This window comes from Pristis pectinata, chromosome 28 (assembly GCF_009764475.1).
Source record: "Pristis pectinata isolate sPriPec2 chromosome 28, sPriPec2.1.pri, whole genome shotgun sequence".
NCBI lineage: Eukaryota > Metazoa > Chordata > Chondrichthyes > Rhinopristiformes > Pristidae > Pristis > Pristis pectinata.
In genome coordinates, this window is record NC_067432.1 from 22,388,189 (window position 1) to 22,410,522 (window position 22,334).

Below are 22,334 nucleotides of genomic sequence, written 5' to 3' on the forward strand. Positions count from 1 at the left end.
CATGGGTTTAAGGTGAGAAGGAGGAGGTTTAAAGGGAATCTGAGTAGGTAGTTGATATCTGAAATGAGCTGCAGGAGGAGGTGATGGAGATAGGAACTGTAACAACATTTAAGAGCCATCTTGACAGTTACTTGAATAGACAGAGATAGAAGGATATGGATTACTGCAGGCAAGTGGAATTAGCATAGATAGGCATGATGGTTGGCATAGATGAAGTGGGCCAAAGGGCCTGTTTCAGTGTTGTACAACTCTGTGACCCTGAATAGGAGGTCAGCTTAAAACACAAACTTCATAGACGGGCACCGAATTCCAATAGGAACCATTGTGAAATGAGTTATATATGTAGCAAAATTATTTTCTTTAATATCAGTAATTCCTCAATAAACTCATTTACATAATAAACTCATCCTTAAGGAAATCAAAATTGTAACCAATATGATTTTAAGAATGGCAGTAAATTAATGGGTTTAGGCGGCACAGTGTCTCACAGCTCAGAGACCCGGGTTCAATCCTGACCTCTGGCAATGTTTGCACATTCACCCTGTGACTGCATGGACTTCCTCAGAGTGCTTTGGTTTCCTCCCATATCCCCAAAACATGCAGTTTGGTAGGTTCATTGGCCATAGTAAATTGATCGCAGAGTGTTGGTGAGTGGTAGAGTCTGCTGGGTGGGAATGGGGAGACGATAAAAATGGGTTGGAACGTAGAACACTACAGCACAGTACAGGCCCTTCAGCCCACAATGTCGTGCCAAAATTTTATCCTGCTCTAAGATCTATCTAACCCTTTCCTCCCACATAGCCCACTATTTCTCTATCATTCATGTGTCTATCTAAGAGTCTCCTAAATGTCCCTAATGTAGCTGCCTCCACAACCTTTGTCGGCAGTGCGTTCCACGCACCCACCACTCTCTGTGTAAAAAAACTTACCCCTGACATCCCCCTTATACCTTCCTCCAATTACCTTAAAATTATGTCCCCTTGCGTTAGCCATTGTTGCACTGGGAAAAAGTCTCTGACTGTCCACTCTATCTATGCCTCTTATCACCTTGTACACCTCTATCATGTCACCTCTCATCCTCCTTCTCTCCAAAGAGAAAAGCTCGAGCTCGCTCAACCTATCCTCATAAGACATGCTCTCCAATCCAGGCAACATCCTGGTAAATCTTCTCTGCACCCTCTCTAAAGCTTCCACATCCTTTCTATAATAAGGTGACCAGAACTGAACACAATACTCCAAGTGTGGTCTGACCAGAGTTCTATAGAGCTGCAACATCACCTCGCGGCTCTTGAACTCATTACCCCAACTAATGAAGGCCAACATTCCATATGCCTTCTTAAGAACCCTATCGACCTGCGTGGCAACCTTGAGGGATCTATGGACGTGGACCCCAAGATCCCTCTATTCCTCCACACTGCTAAGAGTACTGCCATTAACCTTGTATTCTGCCTTCAAATTCGATCTCCCAAAGTGTATCACTTCACACTTATCCGGGTTGAACACCATCTGCCACTTCTCAGCCCAGCTCTGCATTCTATCAATATCCTGTTGTAATCTACAGCAACCTTCTATACTATCCACAATACCATCAACCTTTGTATCATCTGCAAACTTACTAACCCACCCTTCCACATCCTTATCCAAGTCATTTATAAAAATCACAAAGAGCAGGGGTCCCAGAACAGATCCGAGAACTGGTTACTGACCTCCAGGCAGAGTACGCTCCATCTAGCACTACCCTCTGTTTTCTATGGGCGAGCTAATTCTGAATCTAGGGTATTCTAGGGTAGGATTAATGTAAAAATGGGTGTTTGATGGTCAGCATGGACTCAGTGGCCAAAGGGCCTGATCCATGCTGTATCCCTCTATGACTCTATGGATTATTTCCTTTATATTCTTGCACACAACTCTTGCTGAATTGTTTTCATTTACTTTACCTGCTCCTAATGAGGAACGTATCTGGGATAAGCTATGAGGAGGCATAACTATGGTATTGCAGAAAGATCAACAAATAAGGTAATATGAGTTAAATTGACAATCAAGAAATGGGCAGTCACATTGATGGGAATGTACTATCTGTTCCCTAGCAATCAGAAGGGGATAGAAGTGTGGATAAGTAAGCAAATATTTGAGAACAGTAATGAGCAAAAGGCAGTTTTAACCTGGACTTTCAGCCACCCAAACGCTAAATGGAACAGTAAAGGGTTTCAAAGAAGAACTCTTGAAATTCATTCAAGAGAACTTATTTAATCAGTGCACAAGCAAACCTCGCAAGAGAAGGGACTGAACTGAAGCAAATGAAAAGTGGTAGGGGGAGAGGCTGCTGGGGAGCAGATTTTGTGTTCATTTACGTGTAGCATAGTTATGGAAAAGGGTGAAGAGAGACTGGGAGTAAAGGTTCTCAACTGAGGCAAGGCCAATTTAGCAAAAGTGGACAGGAAGCAGCTACTTTATGGCAAATCAGTGTCAGAGCATTGGAAGGCATTCAAGGAGGAGATGTAAAGGTTCAGATCAAACTTCTACCAATGAAGAGAAAACGGAAGTTCCCAATTCCAGATCCTCATGGATGTCAAGGAACATAAGAAGCTCAGAAAGGGAAGCTTATGACAGATACCCTTATGACAGAGTTCCTCTAGCTTTTTGTGTGTTGCTCCAGATTCCAGCATCTGCAGACTCTTATGTCAGCATTTGAACAGGGATTGGCAAAGAAAGTTGGCGTGGATTTGTCAAGGGTACGTCATGTCTGACTAACTTGACTGAATATTTTGAGGAAGAAGCAAGGAGTATTTATGAGGGTAGAACATTTGATGTAGTCCATGTGGATTTTAGCGAGGAGTTTCATATGACAGATTAATCAAGAAAGTAAAAGTCCAAGTAATCCTCGGTAAAATGGCAGCCATGTTAAAAACTGGCTGGAAGCAAAGGGTGACGGTTAATGGAATTTTAGCGATTAAAAGGCCGTGTGTCTGTAGGTCCCTGGCTTTTTGTTGAACCATTAGTATAAATGAATTGAACTTAAATACAGGGGCCACAATTAAGTCTATTAATGATGTGAGAGTTAGCTGGGTGAGACTGAATGTAGCAGACTGCAGGAACAAAATAATGGGCTAGATTGACAGGTACAAAAGTAGCAAATGGAATTCAATCCAGAGAAATGGGATGTAATGCATTTGGGGAGGACAGGGAACACATAATGGGAAGAAAGGAATTCTTGATGTTTCGGGTCAAAAAACTGCGTCAAGACAATCCAAAACGATGTCTACCCAAAATGTCGACAATTCCTTTCCTCCTACAGATGCTGCTTGACCCTCTGAGTTCCTCCAGCAGCTTGTTTGTTGCTCCAGATTCCAACATCTGCAGTCTCTTGTGTCTCTAGGGAATGCACAGTAAATGGTAGACGACCAGAACAGCAGGATCTTGGATGCCATGTCCACAGATTCCTGAAGGTAGCAGCGCACACAGACAAAAGAGTTAATTATGCATACAAGACACTTTTCTTTATTGTCTGAGGCATAAAATATAAGAGCAGGAAAGTCCTGCTGAATCTGTATAAAGCATTATTTGTGCACAGTCTGCTGTGTACTGTGTACCATAATCACCACACCACAGGAAGGATGTCATGACACCAAAGAGTAGATTAGTCAGGATTTTTCCAGGGCTGGACAACAATTGTTAAGAGGAGAGACTGACCAGACTGGGGTTGTTTGGAATAGAGGAGACTGAGGGGAGATTTAATTGAGACACTGGACTCTGGACAGAGTGAACAGAAAGGAATTATTTCCTTTGGTGGTTGTCAGTGGATCTAAGTTGTTTGGGGGAGGAGGGTTGGAGGGGAAATGGGGGCGAAAGATATTTCACTGAACTGATAGTGAGGGTTTGGAATTCTCGCCTGTAAGGGTGGAGTCAGAGACGCTCACCACATTTAAAGTGCATGTGGGTGAGTGAAGGGCCATGGACCAAAATCTGGGAGGTGGGACCAACCTGTTTAATTTTGGTCAATATGGCTCCTGCTCTGCTGTAAACTTCCATGATTTCCAAGATTAACTGGTCCTTTCTTTGCCATATTAGCTGCAAAGAATTACTGTCTGGTAAATACCAGTTACAGCTCGTCAGATTTGTGTATGATGCAGAAGTTTGGCTTTGAGTTCTGTTCATTACATAATGTCAGTGTGTAACATTGGATGTGAGACAGTGTGAAAAACACATGTGGCAGGATTACGAGTGTTGTTTGTGGAGTTTTACTGATCAGTTGTTGTTAGTTTGTTGCATGCTAATGCAAATCCAAAAGAAACCCAACAACCTGGCTCTTTTTTGAGGGGTGGAGGGGTGAGTTGGAGATGCAGGGGTTGACCCAGACACCTCTGTGGCAACATATCTTGGGTCACCAAAATGGACAGATGAAGCTGGCCTAAGGTGTTGAACCTTGCATGAATGACATAAAGTACAGCTTGATAGCTGATATTCTAAATCTGAAATTCAGTTCAGGAGAAGTTTTACTTATTGAGTTGGAGATGACAGCTAAATCTTCTGCCATGCAACATTGAAACCCAGTTGCTTATTTTCTGAAGCATTGCCATTGCACTTGGCTTCAATAGGATCTTATCAAAGAATTTGATCTAAATATAGAAAGGAAAGAATTATATTTACATGACACTTTACAGAACTTGAGTCTGCTCCAAGTGTTTTAAAATCAATTGTGAACTTAAGATAAAAGCAGAAAATGCTGGAATTACCCAGCACGTCAGGTGGTATCAGTGGAGAAAGGCAAAGAGTTGACTTGAAAAATTTAACTTATTTTCTTTTTCCACAGATGTTGCCTAATCTGTTTAATATTTACAGTATTTCCCACTTTTATTTCAGAATTCCAACATCTGCAGTCTTTTAACTTTCATAAGGTTTTTTATAGTGTTGTCCTGTTATAATGTAGGATTGCAATAAAAGATGTAACTATTTTTTAAAACTAAAATTAGATTTACTGTTTTGCAGTGGAAATAAGTTTCTTGATTGATTGTGGGCTTCTAAATAAATTAGTAGGTGTGACAAAATACTTCTTGTCTGGAGATCAGTTTCTCATGAACATTTGTGCTTTCCCTTCAGTGTAATCTCAGCTATTCAATGGCAGTAAAATTATTTTTTTAACTGAAGTCATGTTTTCAGTGGTAATGAGCAGTCTCAGACCACAGGGCACCTTTTGGCTACTCTGTAATCACAAATCCCATTGGAATGTGATCACCTCCCCCCAGTCATCCTTCAGGATGCATTCCATTTCTGATCCTTAATCCCTGCGGGGCCAAAATATCCAACCACCCATTTAAGAGCAGACCATGTGGACCATCGAGGATACTTGGAGCTAAGTAATAAATACTGGCATTGGCAGCTTTGCCCACATCCCAGAATAAATAAATAAAAATGTAAAGGTTGTTTGCCTAAAGCTACAGATTGATCTGACGTACAAGGAAAATGACATGCTGTCGTATAAGGAGAGTTAACCCACAAGAAAAAGAACACAAGAAAATAGGAGCAGGAGTAGGCCCCTGAAGCCTGCCCCACCATTCATTGTGATCATGGCTGATCCACTCCAGGGCCTCAACTCCTCTTTGACCTGTGACAATGACTCACCAAACTTGGAAGTTTTGCAGCTATTTGTGTTTACTTTTGGTGCAAGCTCCATTCAGTTTAGAGATTCATCTTTACCTCAGAACTACACTTGGAAAGCATTTTTACCAAATCTTAATTTAAATCAGTGCATTGTTCTGGGACCAAACCAAAGCCATTGTTTTTGATTTTCTTGTGAGTCTGAGAAATGGTATTTTGATGTGAGTAACTTGGAAAGTTTGACCTTGCCAGAGATATTAGATAGGTCATCTTCCAAACATGCCTCAATGTGTAGCCATTTGGGAATAACACTTTGCCCTGTGTCAGTCAACTGGCTTTAATGATCACAGAATCACAGGCTGGTGTCAAAGATGTGTCCTTGGCACACACAGTAAACCTTTAGTCTGAAGTTTGTGAACAAATGCATGGAGATTGGAACATTCACAGTCGCAAGTAATCTGCCTGTGCAGCTGTGTATTGCCATTACTGTCAAGACAATGGGCTGGAATATGATCCAGTGATTCCATAGAAGTCGGGAACAAGTTGGGGGTTGGATGTTGGTCCATCTGGTCTCCTACTGTGCTGTGGAACACAGACAAGCCGAGCTCATTGGCTGAATACACTTTGCGTTCCAAACTCTCAACTCTATGCCAACGTGTCTCATTTATTCCAACTGAGCCACCCATCTGGTTTGAAAAGTTGGTTAGTTTGTTGTTATTTCTTTATTTTAATTACACTTAATGTTTCTAATTAACTCCTATCACTTAAGTGTACCTTTAAGTAAATTTACTTCTCTTTCATAAAGAACTTTTAACTTTTCATCAGTACGTGGGGCCAGATATATTCGGTTTTTAACGTGTAAATACATTATTTTGAGTCAACACTATAACGGGGCTTGGCAGCTGAAAGTTCAGAAATACTTTCCAACCTATTCAATAGATAGAAAGTGTAAGAAGTGTTTTACTTTGTCCTTGTCCTGCAACGTTATGGCCACAGTTAAGCTGTGTTAAGAATATAAAGATCAAAACCTTGGAAGTAAACAGCAGGTATCCCAGCATCTGATATGAGGAGGCAGGTTAATGCTCTGAAATGAATTGTATGTCTCCACTTATGATGCCCAAGGATGGGCACTGCCCCATGCCAGAGGTGGCGCATTTAGACAGGTGTTGGGGCAGGTGGGTGATAACTGTAATTGAACTGCTGCCAGCAATCTATGGAAATTCTCCCCAGCAAGGTAAGTGAAGTTTTAAGGAATCAGAGAGGGTGGGTGGATGAATGAGTTTGGATGATGGGGGTATTGGGGTGAGCTTGGGGAAAGGGAATGATTATGGTCAGCTTGTAAGGGAGCAGGAGAATCAAGACATTTATATCAGAGACACAAGAGACTGCAGATACTGGAATCTGGAGCAAAACATCATCTGGTGGAAGAATTCAGCGGATCGAGCAGCATCTGTGGGAGGAAAGGAATTGTCGACATTTTGGGTCGAGACCGTGCATCAGGACCTGCCCCTCCATGAACCAATACTTTTATTACTGATGTCTATCAGCTCAGAGGAGTGAGAAAACTTGCACATTTTATCGTGCCTTGAATTAAAACTCACAAGCATACTTTTTAAAATACGCCACTGACAAAGTTGTTGCTGTACAGTTACTATAATGCTATTTACCCCAAAACTAGAGAATTGCCCAGAGTGTCCTGTTCACTATAAAGCAGGAGAAATCTAATCCAGCTAATTACTGCTTAATCAATTTATTCTCAGTCATCAGCAGGTTGATGGATGGGTGTCGTAGACAATGGTATTAAACAACATTTACTCACCAGCCCTAGTAAGACTAAAGTCGATGGGTAGCAAGAGGAAAATACTCCAGTGGTTGGAGTCACATATCAGATAAAGGAAGATGGCTGTGGTTGTTGGAGGTCAATCATCCCTGCCCCGGGATACCACTGCAGGAGTTTTTCAGGACAATGCCCCTGGCCCAATCATCTTCAGCAGCTTCATCAATGACCTTTCTTACATCATGAGATCAGATGTGAAGATGACCACTGATAATTGCACAATGTTCAACTCCATATGCAATTCCTCGGCAAATGAAGTAACCCATATGGAGTCCCTCAATATCCTAGTGGTCACCATTGACCAGAAACTCAATAGTTACCCTCTCCCATGCACTGCTGCTCCAGGAACCAACACTGCAGACTCTTATTGTTACTGATGTGCCAGCCACATAAATATCACACCAAGAGGCTGATTATCCTGTGGTGTGGCACTCACCTCCTGTCTCCACAAAGCCTTTCTGTCACCTACCAGGCAGGAGTGCTTTGGAATCCTCTCTGCTTTTCTGAATGAATACAGCTTCAATAGCACTCAAGACACTTGATATCATTCAGGCCAAAGCAGGGCAGTTGACCGGCACTCCATCCACCGCCCCAAACTTTCATTCTCTCCACCATCACCACGCAGTGGTTGTGGGGTGCACCATCGACAAAATCCATGCAGTTACTCCATTAGGCTACTCCGTCTATGCCTACTGATCCTGTGACCGCTACCACTGAGATGGAGAAGACAACCTGCACATGGGAAGACCACTACCTGCAGGTTCTCCTCCAAGTCGCACACCATCTCCCTTTGGAATTACAGTGCCGTTCCTTCAACATTACCAGGTCAAAATCCTGGAACTCCCTTTCCAATTGAGGCAGCACCTGCACCAGAAGGACAACAGAGGCTCAAGATGACCACTCCCCACCACCACCTCAAGGGCAACTAGGACGGGCGGTAATGCTGTGCCCTGAACATTTAGTAAATTATTTTTAAGAAGTGCTTCTATCCTACTTTAATAAGACTTCACAGGAGTGTTCAATTCAAAAGTCCCTGGAGCCACGGGCATAGCCAATGTCCTTCACTGCCTCAGTAGTGATTTCATTACTTCATTATCAACAAATTTAACTGAATTAATTGCGCGTGCATTGCTGTAGCTGGCAGGCCCAGAGTTATGTTACAGCTGCCTTTAGCCTTACACGCACCAACTTCTGAGCAGCGATTTTGTATAATAGAGAGACACCAGGTGGTAGAATCTGTGTTGTCTCAGCATTAGCAAAGCTCTAGCATTGAAAGCAAACTAGTATCTCTGCTGTAAATCTGAGTATCTGTGCAGAGAATGCTGGACATACTGAGCAGGTCAGGCAGAATCTGTGGAGATTGAAACAGTACTGGCAGTCCAGACCTGAAAGTTTTTCTTGTGTCACAGATACTCTCAGACCTGATGTGCATTTCCATTATTTTCTGTTCATATTCAAGTTATGACATGCACATAAGGAAAAACAGAATGTATGGACTATTTATCAATTAGACCGTACTATTCTAGAGTTATAATCAACTCACTGCAAGATAGGCCATAGTATATTTAAGAAACAAATCTTCAACTGGTTTATCATTTATGGTAGTGTTCTTGTGGTATCATGTTTGTGAATGCAAATGGAAGTTATGTAATTTGAAGCTTCTTCCCCTCCGCCATCAGATTTCTGAACGACCCATGAACACTACCTCATTATTCCTTTATTTTTGCATTATTTATTTTTGTAATTTATACATTTTTATGTCTTTGCACTGTACTGCTGCTGTAAGGCAAAAAATTTCACATCATATGTCAGTGATAATAAATCTGATTCTGGCCACTGATAATCACTAAAGGCCATACAGTATATTACACATACAGTACTTCCATATAAGCACTTCCACTATCAAGGCAACACCAGGGTCTGCATAGTGTACAGTGGAACCATTTATATGATTAAGTTACTAAATTAGCTTGATGGAATCTTAGATTTGGAGATTTTTCCACAAAATATAATTAAATCCCTCATAATAAAGGCCCTGACAATTTTTTTTAGAAAATTAGTATTTTAAATTACTATGTTAAATTTTTTAAGAGCTCCACATTTAGGAATTATTCTAAGAAAGGTGAAAACATGGAAAAAAAAACAGGAGTGGGAGCAGGCCATTTGGCCCTCTAAGGCTGTCCTGTCACTCATGGCTGACCCTCTATCTCAATTCCTCATCTCTCCCCATACCGTTTGATGCCTTCTGTAACTGGGAGTCTGTCTCCTCCAATATATCTGCCATCCCTGGGTTACAAACAGCTGACCTACAGACACCCATACATACGAACAAGCTCCCCTAACATTATTAAATTCAAAAATCCAATGTACATACATCGATGTACGACGTTCTATGAACGGCAGACTTTTTTTCTCTCTCTCCACTCACAATAATTGTACTTTGCCATCAGTCTTGTGCACTCCTGCTGCCATTCATTACAATACTGTGGAGGTATGGTTACCACATCGTGTGATTTTTGTGTCTTTTCTGACTTACAGACAAAATCAACTTAAGGGCATCTGTAACAATGGAGCCTGTTCATTGCCCTGGGAGAGCTTGTATTCAGCAACTTGGCCACCACAGCATTCTGTGGTTGAAAATTCCACAGATTTACTGCACTCTGAGTAAAGAAATTTCTCCACATTTCAGTCCTTGAAGTCTTACCCTGTATCCTGACACTGTGACCCCCCAGACCATCCACCCAGGGGAAACAACCTCCCGTATTCAGTCTATAGCACATTACCATAGGTTTATACATCACAATGCAATTTGTTCTAACTCTTCCAAATTCTAGTGAATACAGACCCAGCTGATTCAATCTCTCCTCTTTCCAACAGTCCTGAGTCCCAGGAATCAGAAATTAATTTTTATAACACTGTCATTTCTGCATGATCTTAATTTGACTTTATTTAATCTCATTTTCTTATACACATTTCAGGACGTTGAGTTGCTTCTTGGATCAGTTTTCACAAAGGAACTTGTAAGGACCGATTGAGAATAATTTAGTCAGCCATTCAGAAGTCAAATATCACCCTTGTTCTGAAACAATGCAACATTTAATCGCTGAGCTTATTTTTCTGAGCAGCTGCACACAGTTTAGAAAAGTAGGTAGGGGATTTTGTTCATGAGTAAATTACAGAGATTTATCAAGCTTTTTCCGAAAATCAACTGAGATTCTCTTGGACGGCCAAATGTGACGTCAGTTTTGACCTTTATCTTTTTATTACCGACAGTGAATTTGAACTCAGTCCTCCAGAGGTAAAAACTAGCAGATTCTTGGCCAACAGCATCGCCCAGGTTTTTATTTCATTCCAGGACTGCGGCTAATTAGATCTTCCATCACAAATTATCAACAATCTATTCAAATAAATCCGAGTTAATGGAACCTTCATCAACTAAATTCATGCATTGGTATTATATTGTATGGTATATTGCTCTCAAATATGCTCCAACTCCTTAATTTCTTTCACTTTATCAGGTGGGGCACAAGATTGTGGAAACAATGCAGTGCTACTTGTGGAGTTGGAATACAAGCGAGGGAGGTTTACTGCAGACGCACGGTGTCACACCCTGTTGAGGATTCCATCAGAGTTCCTGATGAGGAATGTACAGATCCAAAGCCCCCTGAAGTTCAGGCCTGCAACCAGTTTGATTGTCCTCCATCGTGGCATAAAGGAGAATGGCAGCTGGTACGTGAAGCTCTGTCGAAACTTCAAGCCAATAAAAAAGAAATCCTTGTCATCTTAAACATGTTCACTTTCAGGATCTGACAATTATTTCAAATTATGCCAAAGTTCTTTATCGCATTTTTGCGGGGAGAACTCATTCTGTTCCGACCATACCACATCTGCAAGGCCCCACAATTTTAGGATAGGGATGGCATATAATTCCGTATAATTTTTCTGTAGAGTGTGGTAGATATGCAAGTAATACTTCAGGCAGGACAAGAGCAAAGTAAAGGAGGTATTAAATTAAGATTATTTTAACCCCCTGTGATATCTGGACGGTATTGAAAATCATCAACTGCTGATGTTGGAAATCTGAAATAAAAATAGAAAATGCTGGAAATACTCAGCAGATCAGACAGCATCAGTGGAAAGTGAAGTAGAGATGAAAGCTCTTCGATCTGAAATGTTATTTCTGTTTTTCTTTCCGCAAGCGCTGCCTGACCTGCTGAGTATTTCCAGCATGTTCTGCACTGATTTGTAATTTAACCCACCATTTGCATCCCACAGGATTTTACTCCCTCTGGAAGTAAGTTAAGTAGTATTGGGTGGAATGTAGAACAAGTAATCCACCCACTCCCATAAAGTCCTGCCCCACTCGTCAGGTTAAAATTAACCCTGAAAACACAGGTTGGTCACTTTTTGTTTACATCGAATGATCATTCGCAGTTGGATCAAATCCATTCAGGCTGAATGCTTCAAAAGTGAGCAATCAGTCCTGCCACAACCAAGTGTCTTTGCCAGAGGCTATCAGGTTGCCTGTGCTGAGGCTTTTTCTGAGAAGAAATGGCTGGGGATTTAATGCAGACTGTTTACACCAGTCTGATTCAAATTATACTGGTTCATAGCCAGCGTCAGGAGGTGATAGTTACTCTAAACTTAACTTGGAGTAAATAATTCCATTGTCATTTGCATTAGAGGTACTGACATGAAACAGCTGCATATTTAGAATGAACATAAATTTGGAAATTCATGATTCAGAAAAAGGGGAAGCTGATTCTCAGATATCATTGCAAAAAGCACGACTCTAAAAGATATTGAATGTGGAACTAAACGAGAGACAAGATTACAATGTGTAGTGAAATCAGGAACAAACTGTTTGATGTCATCAGCTGCATAATCTTCAACCCCTTTCCCCCACTCTCCTCCACGTGAACTACATTACACTAAGTATGAATCATGTATTATTATTGACAAGATATTCCAAAGCCTTTTAAAGAGGTGCACTTGGGTACTGCAGACATATTGTAAAGTATTTAATCTAAATGATGAGCAGATGCTGATCCTACTTTGCAAGCCTGGAAATATCATTTGCTGAAGTTTCATGATTGGGGTTTTGGTAGAAATGATCCAGTTTGTGAATAATACTGGAGGCATTTAAAGAGTAATTAGCTATGCATGTTGACCCAGAATTTCCTGGCAGTGACAAGACACCTACACTAGCTGCTCACCGACCATCAGTACTATTCTCAGCAGATTACCCCAAGACGAACTTCCATGTAGAAGCCATCCCTATCCTAAAATTGCGGGGCCTTGCAGATGTGGTTTGGTTGGAGCAGAATGAGTTCTCCCCACAAAAATGCGATAAAGAACTTTGGCAGTAGCTAAAACATGCTCCTACCTCAGCTGACCGTTATAACTTTTTCTATTATTCAGGAGCTTTCAAAAATTTTAATTCAAGACTTTATTTATGCCACACGGTAATAAGCCCTTCTGACCCAATGAGTCTGCACCGCCCATTTAAACCCATATTAACCTGCTCATACATCTTTGGAATGTGGGAGGAAACCAGAGCACCCGGAGGAAACCCACACAGACACGGGGAGGACATACAAACTGCTTACAGACAGCGACGGGAATTGAACCCCGATCGCTGGCATTGTAATAGTGTTATGTTAACCGCTATGGTAACGTGCCGCCCACGGTTAAAGTTGAAAACTTCAAAAAAAAACTTGAGAAAAAGTTTTAAAAATATAATTGTATTAACAATTTTAAATGATTTTAAAATATCATTTTTAAATGTTTTATTTTTTAAGTAAATTAAATAATTTTTTAAAAATGTAAGTGATCTAAAACTTATTTCACTATGCCTTGCTCTCCCTGGAAGTGAGTGGTACTGCCTCTCCTGTGGCTGGTTGCATCTGATGCTGGGTTAGGGTGGATGCCCCAAGGTTAGTCTTTGAGGAGTCCAATAAGGTTGGCACCCTCTGTGAACACCCATCAGAAAACTGGGACTTGGGGAGACTTGTGCTGGCAATTCCAGGTGGAACTGCTGGCATTTCTCAGGGAAATCTGGACCATTATTGAAAGGTTATTGAATCTCTTTTTGAATTCATTGATTTTGATATATGCTCTTTAATATCCCTAAAAGGATAACAAGCAAATTCAAAGTTTATTGTACCATTTCTGATGAGTCCATCTCTTAATAAATGTTTTAATAGTGTTCGTATACATGTGGAGGAGGTTCACAGTCTCGCAAAGTCCAGTGCAAGCAGCTTTTGACTGATGGAAGTTCTGTAAGTCTTCCTGATGAGCTTTGCCTTGATCAGAAGCCACAGCTGCAACAATCATGTGGCAACGTTGACTGTCCACCACATCTGGCACTGGGGAAATGGTCCAAGGTAGAGCAGTAAACCAACTCAATAAAATGCATGTTTAATTGTTGTCTTTCTCTGCTTGCCTGTTTCTAGTTAGCATGTGGTTTGTACATGACCTTGTACATAGAACATAGAACATTACAGCATAGTACAGGCCCTTCGGTCCACAATGTTGTGCTGACATTTTATCCTGCTCTAAGATCTATCTAACCCTTCCCTCCCACAGAGCCCCCCATTTCTCTATCATTCATGTGTCTATCTAAGAGTCTCTTAAATGTCCCTGATGTATCTGCCCCCACAACCTCTGTCGGCAGAGGTTCCACACACCCACCACTCTCTGTGTAAAGAACTTACCCCTGACATCCCCCTTATATCTTCTTCCAATCACCTTAAAATTATGTCCCCTCATGTTAGCCATTGTCATCCTAGGAAAAAGTCTCTGACTGTCCACTCAATCTATGCCTCTTATCACCTTGTACACCTCTATCAAGTCCCCTCTCATCCTCCTTCTCTCCAAAGTGAAAAGCCCTAGTTCACTCAAGCCATCCTCATAAGACATGCTCTCCAGTCCAGGCATCATCCTGGTAAATCTCCTCTGCACCTTCTCTAAAGCTTCCACATCCTTCCTATAATGAGGCGACCAGAACTGAACACAATACTCCAAGTGTGGTCTAACCAGAGTTCTAAAGAGCTGCAACATCACCTTGCGGCTCTTGAACTCGATACCCCGACTAATGAAGGCCAACACACCATATGCCTTCTTAAGAACCCTATCGACCTGCGCGCCAACCTTGAGGGATCTATGGACGTGGACCCCAAGATCCCTCTATTCCTCCACACTGCTAAGAGTCCTACCATTAACCTTGTATTCTGCCTTCAAATTTGATTCAAACACCTTACTAAAATCCATGTACACCACATCCACTGCTCTACCTTCATCAATGTGCTTTGTCACATCCTCAAAGAATTCAGTCAGGCTCGTGACGCATGACCTGTCCCTCACAAAGCCATGCTGACTGTCCCTAATCAGCCTATGCTTCTCCAAATGCCCATAAATCCTGTCTCTAAGAATCTTTTCCAGTAATTTGCCCACCACTGAAGTAAGACTCACTGGTCTGTAATTCCCAGGGTTATCCCTACTCCCTTTCTTAAACAAAGGAACAACATTTGCCAGCCCTCCAATCATCTGGCACTACTCCTGTGGCCAGTAAGGACGTAAAGATCATCGCCAAAGGCACAGCAATCTCTTCCCTCGCTTCCTGAAATAACCTTGGATATATCCCATCCGGCCCTGGTTACTTATCTGTCCTAATGTTTTTCAAAAGCATCCTCTTTCCTCACATCGACATGCCCTAGCATATGAGCCTGTCATATGCCATCCTCACAAATGTCAAGGTCTCTCTCTCTGGTGAATACTGAAGCAAAGTATTCATTAAGGACCTCCCCTACCTCTGCTGACTCCAGGCACATGTTTCCTCTTTTATCCCTGATCGGTCCTAACCTCATTCTAGTCATCCTCCTATTCTTCACATACGTATAGAACACCTGGGGTTTTCCTGATCCTACTCACCAAGGACTTCTCATGCCCCCTTCTAGCTCTCCTAAGTCCATTCTTAAGCTCCCTCCTGGCTACCTTGTAACTCTCCAGAGCCCTGTCTGATCCTTGCTTTCTAAACCTCAGGTAAGCTTCTTTCTTCCTCTTGACAAGATATTCTACATCTCTTGTCAACCACGGTTCCTTCACTCTACCATCCTTACCCTGCCTCAATGGGACAAACCTATCCAGGGCCCCATGCAAGTTTTCCTTAAACAATCTCCACATTTCCACTGTGCACTTCCCCAAGAGCATCTGTTCCCAATTTACTATCCCAAGTTCCTGCCTAATTGCATCATAATTCCTCCTCCCTCAGTTAAATACCTTCCCATATCATCTGCTCCTATTCCTCTCCAAGGCTATGGTAAAGGTCAAGGAGTTATGGTCACTATCTCCAAAATGCTCTCCCACCGAGAGATGTGAAACTTGATCAGGCTCATTGCGCAGTACCAGGTCCAGTACAGCCTCTCCTCCAGTCAGCCTGTCCACATACTGTGTCAGGAATCCTTCCTGTACATACCTAACAAACTCCGTCCCATCTATCCCCTTTACACTAAGGAGGTGCCAATCAATATTAGGGAAGTTGAAATCACGCATGACAACAACCCTGTTATTTTTGCACCTCTCCAAAATCGGCCACCCAATCTGCTCCTCAGCATCTCTGCTGCTATTGGGGGGTCTGTACCTTGCAGAATTCTTCCACCTAATGAATTGCCACAGAATATAGAGTAAAATAGAGTGAAAATAGGCCACTACGTGTATGTGCAGATGCAATCTAAAACTTGAAGCAGCATCACAGGCACATAGCATCAGATAAACAGCATTCACAAGAAAAATATAAATTAAATCTAAATTACACACAATTTTTACAAGAAAAAGCACAACTGGAACAAAAAAAAGTCCATTTTTGTGCAAAGTGATCTAAGTGGTCATGGTGTTGCTAGTCCTGAGGTCGTGATTAGGGTTGTGCCAGTTGGTTCAATAACTGAATGGTTGAAGGGAAGTAGCTTGAACCTGGTGGTGTGGGACTCCAGGCTTCAGTACCTCTTGCCTGATGGTAGCTGCGAGAAGATGGCATGGCCCGGATGGTGGGGATCTTTGATGATAGATATTGTCTTCTTGAGGCAGTGCATACCCATTTAGACAAATCCTACACTAATTCACTTTCTATTCTTCACACAATCCCATCAGTTCATTCTATGATTCTACCACCCACCTGCATACTGGGGACAATTTTCAATGGCCAATTAACCTACCAGCCTTACTTATTTTCTACTTAAGAAATGCATCAATGCTTTATGTTTGTTATTTAGAGCCCACTGCATAGATTTAGATCTTATGAAAAGTGTTCTAACTTTTCCTCTGGTCTTCCAATGAGCACACAATGGGATGGTTGGATATGATGAAGATTAATGGGAGGCCTGAGGGAGAGAGCCCAGGTTTGTTTGGCAAATGGTGATAACAAGACCAGCAGTCAGAAAGATTGCCGGGGCCATGTCTTGGATGCTCAAGTGTGAACTCAGCATTTTGCTATAATGCAATAAAATCAACTGCAGTGGCAATTTGTACTACATAACGCAGAATGGCAAACATAACATTAAGAAGCAAGAACAGTTCCATAGCATAAAATGCTGCAGGGAAAGTGTTGGGAAGAGGGATTATTGCTGATAGATACTTGATGGCTACTGAAATGCTCTGTGAGTCTAACCGTTATCATTGAGTAATAGTTCATGGATAATTGAAGAAGCCTCTGAAGATGGGAGATGATGAGAGGCATGTGGGGGAGGTCCACAGTGATCATTGTCGTTCTTGAAAGAGTGGGAAATAGTTTACAAAGGAAGGAATTTAATGGATAACTCAAAGGAATATGGTCCCAATTCAGATTAAAAGAGGACTAAAGGCACGTGGTGTGGGACAGTAGGATGAGACAGACCAGTTGCGAAGCCGGGAGAAGAGAACTGGTGAGATTTGATCATGCCTGGGCCAATGTGCGCTCAGATCGAGCAGACTAAGGCAGCAAAATAAATAATCTCAATCACTGAGATGCAAAAATCCATGAGCTTTCTCACAAGTTCAGCAATTTAAAATACTGATAAAATACGTATTTGCTTCTATTGATCTAACCTTAATTTAACTCAGTTCTAATTGTGTGTAACATAAGTGTTCTACTATGGAGTCAGTAGAAACTGTCTTTTTGTTGTGTGTTCCCAGTGTTCTGTAAGCTGTGGTGAAGGAATCCAGCGCAGAGATTGGGTTTGTCGGAAACTCACTGCAGTTAGACATCAGGTCACTGTCCCCCATGCCTTGTGCAGTGAACCCTCCAGGCCTCCAGTAGTTCAGACCTGCACGATGCCTGCCTGTGATAGTAAGTGACTGACTTTAATATTTGACACCTGCATAATTTTACCCCCCAAAAAATCTGGGGTTAATTGTAGAAGAAACATACAACAAATAAAAATAGCAGAAATAACTGAGACATTTGTGTTCTAGGCCACAGTAAGGTGCTGTTATTTTTAGGCAATGATAATATAGTGCTAACGGATTGATATTTTTCCAAGGACGAAAAGTTTGAAAGCATGATATGGTTCCATAGAAAAATGGGCTTGTTTCACAGTTTACCCCACTTGTTCATTGTAAGAATCATATACAGATGTTAAAACATTCAGATCTATGAAAATGTTCTTTTCATTAAGTAAAACAGATTTGTGTTGCTTGACAATTATTTTCCTGGAAGATTACCAGCCTCCATGTGCCAAATGTCTGCAAGCTTCAACTCTTGAAACAGATCCAATAGATTTTAAGAGCTATTGCTTACATTAAAAAAACACATGAATAACTTCATATGTATAGATTCCAGACATAAATATTTGATACTCTCCAATTTTTTATGATCTTATGCTTATCAAGATGGTAATTTTCAGCCCTGGGACTTTTTTTCTACTCATTGCATAGTTTTACCGAATCAGGTGTAATGCAGGTTTTGTCTAAACTAAGAGTCAGGCCAGGTCAGGTTTAACACAGCTTCATCCCAAACTGGAATCTTCACTGCACTATTTCAATGGTCCTCACCACCTCTCTATCAACATGCTATCCATAGAACAACATTCAAGTTCAAATTTATTGTCATGGGCATACAAACCCAGGGTATAAATGCCATGGAAATTAACTTTTTGCAGCAGCAGCAGCACAGTGCATTACAAACATAAGTTAACATGAACTTAAATTGACATAAATTTATACACAACTTACACAACAAAATAATCATAACAACATTAGCGCAAGTTGAGGGAGAGATAAAGGGAATATAGTCCGAGGTAGTATTAGGTTATTCAGGTCGATTCAAGAATCTGATGGCAGTGGGGAAGAAGCTGTTGTTGAACATGGGACCTCTGTTTAAGAAACAGAAAAAGTAAATACTTACCAACATGTTTTAGCACCCAAGTCCAGAGGAATAATCCAGCATGCTTTTCCCACTGTAAGTTGCAATGACAGAGACAAATATTCATAGAAACTAATAATAGTAGATGCAAAAACATCTTGGAGGATCTTAGTTTGGACCCAAATCCAGCAAATTCCCTTTGAGAGAAGGTTGGATAATTTGTTTTCTTCTCCAGTTTTCATAATTATTTCCTATTTTTGTTTCCATGGTTGAAAGAATGCTCGTGTAATCTGTGCCTACTTTTCACAGTCATCTTTTAAGTGACATTGTACAGTGGCCTTGGTTATCAGATTTAGTCAATTGAAGTAATCAACCTTAACTGACGTGGTGTTAGTTGCTTCCAAGTAAATTGCACCCAAGGGTTTAAGTGCGAGTTTTCTTGATAAGAAATAATAAATCATGAATAATGCATTGTATTTTCCACTTTGCTATTGAACTTGATGCTTATATGTAAGTAGATTAAATCTTATTCTAGACCATTTTTAACATGTATTTGTGTATTTCCTAGAGGTTAGAAAGGACAAAAAAACAAATGTTTCTCAAAAGCAAGCTATTCGTGACCCACAAATTCTGGGCATCCACAGAGTCTACATTCAAACCAGGCAAGACAAGCGTATTCACTTTAACATTGGTGGTCGGGCTTACCTACTACCAAAAACCTCAATTGTGATTCGATGTCCAGTGAGAAGATTCCAGAAATCACTGATCAAATGGGAAAAAGATGGCCACCATCTTCAATATACAAAACAAATTAGAATTACTAAATCAGGATCACTGAAAATTCACAGCCTTGAAGCAAAAGATATCGGTGTTTATAGTTGCATTGCAGGTACTACTCGAGATACCTTTGTCCTCAAGCTGATTGGCAATGATAACAGATTAATTGAACCACCCACTTTCACTAAAGCTAAGACGAGACAAAGTATTGGACCGGAGAAGATGAGTCACAATGAATCCAACAGGCTGGAAGATAAGTGGACTCAAATAAGCAAGATGTGGCAAAGTTGGAGCAAAAAGAATGAATTGTATGTGGATGACAGCCAAACAAGTGACCAAGTTTTCCTGCACCTACTTGGAAATCATTTGTTTTCGAAAAGAAAAGCTAACTTTGCAGAGTTGTTTGACTCTCAAGAGCTTTACAATAAACATCCTGAAAGCTCTATATCCCAGGGAGCCTATAGTATGGATACCAGACAGTTTGAAGAGATCCTACGAAATATAAGTTTAAGGATTGAGTCTGGTGAAATACCTGAAGACTTTGCTTCACAGCTGATGCATCAGTTAGCAGCTGAAGTATCTAGACCACAGCCAACTGTGGAAAAGTGGAAAGCCTCTCCTGATGATAATGCATCCAACTCCAAGTTATTAGATAAGGCTCCTAATACATCTGAAGCTTCGGTCAATAAGGATATACATCAGCAACGGAAGAAGCAAAAGCCTCCTATTATTCTGAGAAAAAAGCAGGCTCCTGTTCTGCCTCAGAAAAATGTTAGTGTTGCAGTTGGAACACTGGCATACCTGACAGATAAAACATCCTGTATAACACTCGTCTGTGAATCTATCGGAGACCCTGAGCCAGAGGTTTCTTGGACAAAGGATGGTACACCAGTGAAATTTAATAAAAGGTATGTCAACTTAATGTCACTGCTATACATTAAGGCTTACAAAATTCTTTCTGTTTTCAGAATCAGAATCAGGTTTATTATCACTTGCATATGCCATGAAATTTGTTGTTTTGTGGCAGCAGTACAGTGCAAGACAAAAATTACTGAAAGTTACAAAAATAACTAAATAGTGCAAAAAAGGAATAAAAAGGTAGTGTTCATGGACTGTTCAGAAATCTGTTGGCGGAGGGGAAGAAGCTGTTTCTGAAACTTTGAGTGTGGGTCTTCAGGCTCCTGTACTTCCTCCCCGATGGTAGTAATGTGAAGGGGGCATGTCCTGGACGGTGAGGGTCCTTACTGATGGATGCCACCTTCTTGAGGCACTGCCTCTTGAAGTTGCCTTCGATGGTGGGGAGGGTTGTGCCCGTGATGGAGCTGGCTGAGTCTATAACCGTCTGCAGCCTCTTTCGATCCTGCATGGATGAGATGTTAAGATGGACGAGAGTTAATTCAGGAATCATTATATCCACCGTTTGCATCAATGGCTTTGCAGTCCACCATCCAAAACACATGTGCATGGTAAAGTTTTCAGTAAGCCAGTCAAACACTAATGTTGAAACTATCTTTAAATTCCATGTCTTTTTATTAAATGACCAATAGATCTTTTCCGACAACCACAGATATGCCTTTGTTTAATTGATGGAAACCTTGTTTTGTAAAATCAGATATCAATTTAAAGCATTTCTTAGCATGCAAGTTATGACAATTACTTCAGCAATTTTACAAATTTATCATAACAAACTGTATCCACCATCTGTAGCCTTTAGTAAATTATGTAGCATTAATTATTGGAGTCAGCAGTAAAGGATATATGTTATCTTCTACTTTGATGTGACTTGACATCAAAGACTGTTTTTAGATTAAGCATTGTGTTGGTAAGTATGACTTTGCAAAGCTATTCTTCCTCAGTACAAGGGATAATTTGGCTGATAAGTAAGAGAGAAAGCTTGGAAAGTTTTGCAGAAGATTGAAATTAATGCAGTTGATCTTCAATGACAAATTATTCTTGTTAAGAAGAAACTGGCATCATTTATCCTCATTGTTAGTTGCACAGTTGTGTGAAGACTACAAACTGTTGATCATTTTCAAGATTTATACTTGCATTTATTAAGATTAGTAGCCATTGGTGAGGACAGGGCTAGAGCAAAGGAAATTACAACCTGAAATTAGGTTGTGATATGGAAAGTAGGACAGGTTTGTCGATGCCAGAAGATATTTGAGTCTAGTCTGACTAGGATCAGCAGGATATCTCTGAGGTGCACTTTACATCTCATGCATGCTGCCAAGTGACTCAGAAAACCTGCTGCTTACAAGTTCACTCGAAGGTTTGATGCTCAATGAACTGCCAATGTAAGACTTTCTACAATAGATTATCCTCCATTGGACAGGGTTCTGCTCTTTGAAGGAATAAAATGAATATTTCAGGACAACTATAAAACTTTTTGTAAATCTTCAAAGTGTTTCCTTGCTGTTTTGTTGATATAAGAATTATAGGTGCTTATGGCATAGATAGAAGGACATTTAGCCCATCATGCCCACACTATCTAAAAGAGGAGCTGTTTAGATTAGCCCTTCTTCCTTACTCTTGAACCCTAACCTTGCCCAGCAACTGCTCCATTCTCTCTATACTACACTCCCTCTCTTCATTCAGGCACCATTTAAATGTGATGAGACTTTCTGCCTCTGTTGCCCTTTCAGACACCACTTCTCATTGGATGGATTTTTTTTTCCTCAACTTCCCTCTAATCTTTCCACTGATACACTTCAGTCTATTAACCCTGTTTATTGACATTGTTGCTAAGTGTAATAGGTTACTTTGGTTTATCCTATCCAGGTCTCTCAT

The 22,334-nt window shown here is 40.9% G+C and overlaps 1 protein-coding gene across 2 annotated transcripts in view; it reads left to right on the top strand.

Moving 5' to 3' along the window:
- The window catches only part of adamtsl3 (ADAMTS-like 3), a 509,738-nt gene that overhangs the window by 417,150 nt on the left and 70,254 nt on the right, over positions 1–22,334 (top strand). For both annotated transcript variants that reach the window (XM_052040649.1, XM_052040648.1), the window contains exons 18-21: positions 10,951–11,161; positions 13,639–13,818; positions 17,600–17,753; positions 19,336–20,452. In XM_052040649.1, the coding sequence (XP_051896609.1) occupies positions 10,951–11,161; positions 13,639–13,818; positions 17,600–17,753; positions 19,336–20,452 (1,662 nt within the window). The remainder of the gene's footprint in view (positions 1–10,950; positions 11,162–13,638; positions 13,819–17,599; positions 17,754–19,335; positions 20,453–22,334) is intronic.